At 44.2% G+C, this 6,789-nt stretch overlaps 1 protein-coding gene across 1 annotated transcript in view; it reads left to right on the top strand.

The window, feature by feature from the left end:
• The first annotated feature begins 2,226 nt into the window (after positions 1 to 2,226).
• BPIFC (BPI fold containing family C) overlaps positions 2,227 to 6,789 on the top strand; it is a 30,512-nt gene continuing 25,949 nt past the window's right edge. Inside the window, exons 1-3 of the mRNA XM_073330109.1 lie at positions 2,227 to 2,309; positions 5,821 to 5,948; positions 6,251 to 6,362. Of these exons, the coding sequence (XP_073186210.1) occupies positions 5,843 to 5,948; positions 6,251 to 6,362 (218 nt within the window). The 5' untranslated portion in view covers positions 2,227 to 2,309; positions 5,821 to 5,842. The remainder of the gene's footprint in view (positions 2,310 to 5,820; positions 5,949 to 6,250; positions 6,363 to 6,789) is intronic.

Below are 6,789 nucleotides of genomic sequence, written 5' to 3'. Positions count from 1 at the left end.
CATAGCACATGTGCTTTCATTACAAGGTCGCATTTTGCCTCCCCCCACCGCGTGGCTACCCCCTCAACCTTCCCCCCTCCCTGTGGCTAACAGCGGGGAACATTTCTGTTTAGCCACAGGCAAACAGCCCAGCAGGAATGGGCTCCTCTGAGTGTCCCCTGAAGAAAAGCACTCTATTTCAACCAGGTGACCATGAATTATATCTCACTCTCCTGAGGATAACACAGAGAGATAAAGAACGGATGTTGTTTGAATGCCAGCAAACATACACTGCAATGCTTTGTTCTACAATGATTCCCGAGTACGTGTTACTGGCCTGGAGTGGTAAAGTGTCCTACCATGAAGGACACAATAAGGCTGCCCTCCCCAGAAACCTTTTGCAGAGGCTTTGGGAGTACATCTAGAAGAACTGCGAATGCCAGGGCAAAGTAATCCTTTCACATGCTTGCTTTTAAACCATGTATAGTATTTTAAAAGGTACACTCACCGGAGGTACCTTCTCCGCCTGCTGGGTCCAGGAGGCAGCCTTGGGTGGATTCGGGGGGTACTGGCTCCAGGTCCAGGGTGAGAAACAGTTCCTGGCTGTCGGGAAAACCGGTTTCTCCGCTTGCTTGCTGTGAGCTATCTACAACCTCATCATCATCATCATCTTCTTCGTCCCCAAAACCTGCTTCCATATTGCCTCCATCTCCATTGAAGGAGTCAAACAACACGGCTGGGGTAGTGGTGGCTGAACCCCCTAAAATGGCATGCAGCTCATCATAGAAGCGGCATGTTTGGGGCTCTGACCCAGAGCGGCCGTTCGCCTCTCTGGTTTTCTGGTAGGCTTGCCTCAGCTCCTTCAGTTTCATGCAGCACTGCTTCGGGTCCCTGTTATGGCCTCTGTCCTTCATGCCCTGGGAGATTTTGACAAAGGTTTTGGCATTTCGAAAACTGGAACGGAGTTCTGATAGCACAGATTCCTCTCCCCAAACAGCGATCAGATCCCGTACCTCCCGTTCGGTCCATGCTGGAGCTCTTTTGCGATTCTGGGACTCCATCATGGTCACCTGTGTTGAAGAGCTCTGCATGGTCACCTGCAGCTTGCCACGCTGGCCAAACAGGAAATGAGATTCAAAAGTTCACGGTTCTTTTCCTGTCTACCTGGCCAGTGCATCTGAGTTGAGAGTGCTGTCCAGAGCAGTCACAATGGAGCACTCTGGAATAGTTCCCGGAGGCCAATACCATCGAATTGTGTCCACAGTACCCCAAATTCGAGCCGGCAAGGTCGATTTAAGCGCTAATCCACTTGTCAGGGGTGGAGTAAGGAAATCGATTTTAAGAGCCCTTTAAGTCGAAATAAAGGGCTTCATTGTGTGGATGGGTGCAGGTTTACATCGATTTAACGCTGCTAAATTCGACCTAAAGTCCTAATGTAGACCAGGGCTTAGTCCCCTGCCTATAACCCAGAATGGGAAGAGACTGCTTCACTTCTCCCAGCACTCAAGGGGATGCTGTATATACACACTTCTTCCTCATTATCATCCTCCAGTGCCCATGTAAACATACTGGCTTCAAGGAAAAGCATCATATAGCGTGAGAGTTAGCAATATTGATTACTGGAAGGATGCCCCAGGGCAGCTGCCGTCCACTGGGGAGTCCTGCCAGCATGTGGAGGGCAGTGTGTGTAAACATGGGCACAGGAGGATGATATTGAGGAAGATGACCCTTGCCTTTAATGGATCCATTGGAATTTTGAGACTCCACATGTTTCCTTGGGCAGAACTGCTGCTCATAAAATGGTGTGATCAAACACAGGCCCCCACATGGAATGATTTTGGGGGACCTTGACAGAAACTCATCTCCTCATGGAGTTTTTCTCCCCTCAGGCCCTCTCTGTGGGTATTGCTACTAGAGCTGGGGGTAGGAATAATGACACCGACCTTTTTTTATGTCTTATCGTATTGCAAACTCATATCTATTCTGCAGTTGACTAACATCCATAGATCTCTTGGACTACTCCTGCTAGTGTCTCTCTCATGTTGTAAATATAGGTTTGGAGTTATTTTTCCCTAGAGGTATTAATGGGCATTTCTTCGGGTTGAATTTCAGTGTACACGAAGGGTTAATTCTTCTAGCTGTTGCATCTATATTAATCTAACATTGTCATTTTCCTGTTGACTGAGCAGCAAAGAACATACACACTGACACTCCCCAGTAAAGACCAATTGGAGAAAGAGCAGAACTAGAAAAAACATAGCCAGGCTGTGTACTACAGGCAGACATTGTAGTGGTGTAAAGCTTCGGTGCTGTGCTGGGGTACAGGCCAGGTAAATGTTTTGTGTCTTGTTTTTATGCACAGTGATTCCTTGTCTGAATGTGGGGTACAGGCAGGAGAGCTCTCTTTGGTGGTTCATAACAGAAGAAAGTTTTTCAGTCTAGAAGTCTTCTGATCACAGCATGGGCTGAAAATGAAGAGTTTGGCTGATAGACTACAAGGAGTTTTCTGTAGAGGCAGCTTTAAAGGCTATTAGTATTGTAATATATTAACAAGTATTTGGCTATTTGTGAGTCTGTGTTTTACTGTAATACTTGTAGAAGACAATGGTAAAGCTGCGTTGGAGGTTCAGTCTGCCTTTGTGCACAAGCTTGTTTAAATGGAGCTTATGCTAAAATAAATTGGTTAGTCTCTAAGGTGCCACAAATACTCCTTTTCTTTTTGCGAATACAGACTAACACGGCTGTTACTCTGAAACCTTTACTGGAAGGTTTATCTAAACTTTTTAGGGAATTAGTCTACAAAGGAGCCATAAAACATCAAACAGGAGCGCCTAGGCTGAGATATCTGCAGGCTGGTCAATACAGTGACTTGTAAAACTTGGAAATCTACATAGATGGAAACAAAGAAGCTTTTTCTCTTCCTTTTAAGGAACTGAAGGTGTTTGAAAACTGTACCTCAGAGAAAGAAAAAGAATTACAGGTGTGGTTTATGTAAATGAGGGAGCTGTTTTGTTCATCATACTCAGTTACTGGAGATACAAGTATCAGAGTAATTATGTGTGAGACGCACTGGAGTCAACATGTAACTTGCATATTATATAGCTACTCTAAGTTAAAGTATATGTTAGTCAGGAAAAAAACACCCAGATCTTATAATTCTCTTTTTTTAATCTGCTAACCCATCTGGTGTATTGAAGCAATTTGCCCCATATCCCATAGAGATTGGGGGTTAGGAGAGCACTATCTGGCTGAGTTTCAGTGCTGATAGGACAGGTAATGTTGGTTAGTTGGGGGAAGCAACTAGAAGCAATTATCCAAGCCCCCTTGATAACGAGAGAAAGACTATATAGCCTGGAGGTCAAAGCACTCCCCTAGGATAAGAAAGACCCAGCTTCAGATCCCTGCCAATTGACATTTATACAAAGTGGAACAGCCCCAAGAGGAGGGATTGAGAGAGCTCCCACTTTGGCAGCATATGAACCCAGGTCTCCTACATCCCACGTGAGTACCCAAATCACCAAGCTCTTGGCTATTTTGGGATGGGTTGCTTTCAGTATCTTTTTTTTAATGTAAAAGGTTGAAAGGTCTTGGGTTTTTCCCCCCAATGTGGAAAAGAATTTTTTTTTTTGAAATCTTGGGATTTTTACCCAGCTCTATTTCGGAGTGGAGTTTAAGGTGTTAGTTTTGACCTATAAACTCCTAAATGGTTTGGGAACTGGTTACATGAGAGACCATCACAGCTGCTGCAATCAGTAAAGGTCTTTGAACTAAGCACCAAACTCCCTGCTCTAAAAGAGATGGGCCTGGCTGCAGGGGATTTTCTGTATACAGTCCTCAACTCTGGAATTCAGTATCCCATTTGCTCTGTCACATCCTGATCTTGCTGATCTCCAGATCACACTGCAGGGCTCCTCTCTTTGGTTTCTGAGGAAGAGGTGAGCAGAGGCATGGTTTGTTGAGTGTGATGGGTCTTATTCTGCAGCGTTATTTTGTTGGCAGAGTTGAGCTATGGTAAGGCATGTCTTTAAGTTTTTGATTTTAAACTACTATAAAAGTCCCTAGGGCTATGGGGATAGGTACATTTTAAAATGGAAAGAAATGACGTGTCTTCTTCTCTATATTCTTAAGAATCTTGGGACAGGGAGAGGTTGTTTGTTTGTTTTTTTGTTCCTTTACATGGAATGATACTTTGTTTTACTCACCCGTGTTTGTTCAGCTAAAGAAAATGTGACAAATTTTCCTAAAAGTACAAAATTGTTCTGTGGAGCAGGTTAAAGTCTGAACACTCCCTTTTCCACACAATTTAGACTAATTCTACGTAGTAATTTTACGTTTTGGACTTTTTAAACCCTGATTATGAGTGAAATGAGTCCAGGAATCAAAGGATCCATAGGAGTTAGCAGGGGTTCTCAAACAGGGGGGCATGAGGTTATTACGTGGGGGTCATGAGTACATGCCTCCCAGCTAGCTAGTAAGTCTTCTGTGAAAAGTGATATTAACAAAATACAAATATCACTTTAAAATTGTGTTAAATATAAAAAAATATGTTTTCAATTTATAAGGGGGTTCACACTCCAAGTCTTGCTGTGTGAAAGGGGTTGCCAGCACAAAAAGTTTGAGAACCATTGAGTTAGTAATAGGAAAGACCCATTATATCAGGGATTCACAAACTCTTTTTTTCCGGTGTGGACTGCCATCATCACACAAAGATCATCATGCAGCCTGCCTCCCCTCCCATTCACAACTGCCTCTGCATACCATCCCCTGTGGTCACTACAGGAATTGCTTACATGGCAAAGTAAAACTAGGCAAGCGTTTAATGTATATGGTTAGCTGCTAGTAATGCAATATAGCCACTGGGAGAAAGGAGAACCAGCATGATGTGACCAGCCAGCCCTGCATGCAGTGGACCACAGACCACAGTTAGAAAACCGCTGTATTAGCTCATACGGTCCAATTCCTTGTGGGATTGTTCCCTTCTGCCATACACTTTCTAGTGCTTTGTCCAATCTAATTTTAAAAGCCCACAGTGACCAGGCTTCCACCACTCCACTCCACAGTTTACTAGATCTTGCTCTCTAAGCTTTCCTGCCATTCAGCCTTGCCATAAATGTATTCCACTTCCAATATTCTAGTCACAGAAGCCCAAAGAACATGGTTGGCTGCACTCATTCACCACAACAGTGGTGAGCTGTGCAGAGCTGCGACAGACTTCTATGCCATGATACGGGGGTGCCGAGTCACCCTGCACAGACTCTTCATTGCCTAGACCACCCCATGCACTGGAAACAGACCTGATGGCACTTTCTTTAAGAAGAAGAGTTTGCCCAGGTTTGCTCATCCAAAATGTCTTCTCCACTCTATAGTTCAGTGAGCTGTGTGCTTCTGCCACCCGCCACTGCATTTCAGTGATGATCTATGTACAGGCTGTGGCTCCACATCCTCCACTGTTGATGTTACAAGGTGCCCAAGGGGAGGACAGATCTGCATCTCTTGGTAGTTGCTGCTCTGCCACATCATTGCTCCTGAGGGTGGGGCTGGTGGCAGAATAGACCAGATGGGGGAAAACGTAGCAGAGCCACCATGTCTCACAGAAGGTTAATATCTGTAGGAATACAGAGCCCATGGATCCTGGCCTGTTTACGCGCCTTTGTAGGCTCAGCAGAACAGCGTCAGCAAAGTTCTTCTACATGCTGAAAAGTCACTAGCTGAGTCCCCAGATCCTCACTGCCCATTCATATCCAATCCACAGTGGGGGAGCAGTTGTTCCTCAGGCCATTAGTAAGGCATGAGGCTTTTTTGCATGAATCTGCATTGTTTAATTATAAATATTGTCAACAGGTCGCTGTGAAAACAGGAAAAGATGCTGAAATTTTGGTATTTTTTCCTCGTGTTATGTTTGCTCATCCAGCAGCTTGATGCTAACTCTGGGATCAAAGTCAGGATCACACACAAAGGGCTGGACTATGGTAAGTCTGATACTTCCAATAGTTACCTTATTATATTGAGCCCTTAGTGCAAAGTATAAGAACACCCTGAGAATGAGTTGCTCACCGCTGTAGAGAAAAGGAAGGTTTAAAGATTAAATGTAAGGAGGGAATGGCATGGTGGGAGGGAGAAGAAGAGTCCATAGATATGGCAGGGCAAGTGAAAGAGCAACTCCCAGATATGGAGGGAAGGGGGCAGCAGTAGAAATTCCCTAAACTTGAACTACATTGTGTAAACTTTCCAGTTATATTAGGGAACTGAAGAGGTCTCTGTACCCTTGCAGGCAAGAAGATCGGGCTGGAGATCCTGAAGCAAAGAATGAAAGAAGAAAGCTTCCCAGATTGGAGTGGCCGGGAGAAATCTGGAGTTGGTGATGTGGACTACACAATTTCAGGGTAAACAAACTAGGAAAGGGTATTTTAAAACAATAGCATGAAATAGCTCTTTGCAATGTAGTGTCAGCACACTGCATTCTATCTAGGGTACTGTGCTTATGTGTTGTCATGGAGATAACACCATGTCATACACTGATTATAATTTAAAGGGCAATGCACACATTTATGATTTGAGGCTGGAGGCAAATCCTTCAAGACTACCAGTGTCCATAATGCACTTTGGATTACTCTGGAGTACTTGCTACTGATTCAGAATATAGCTGTGAGTAAATTATCATGCTACCAGCATGACTTGGGTAAGGGTCCTGATAGCCGATTGACATCTAAGATATAGGTACTGCAAACCAGTTTGACAGTTATAGGAAAGAAAGAAAAAGGTAAACATTATATTCTACTTATTGGTAGGAATCCTTGCAGGAAATGTCCA

This window comes from Lepidochelys kempii, chromosome 1 (genome assembly GCF_965140285.1).
Source record: "Lepidochelys kempii isolate rLepKem1 chromosome 1, rLepKem1.hap1, whole genome shotgun sequence".
NCBI lineage: Eukaryota > Metazoa > Chordata > Testudines > Cheloniidae > Lepidochelys > Lepidochelys kempii.
This window is presented reverse-complemented; position numbering and strand designations above follow the sequence as displayed.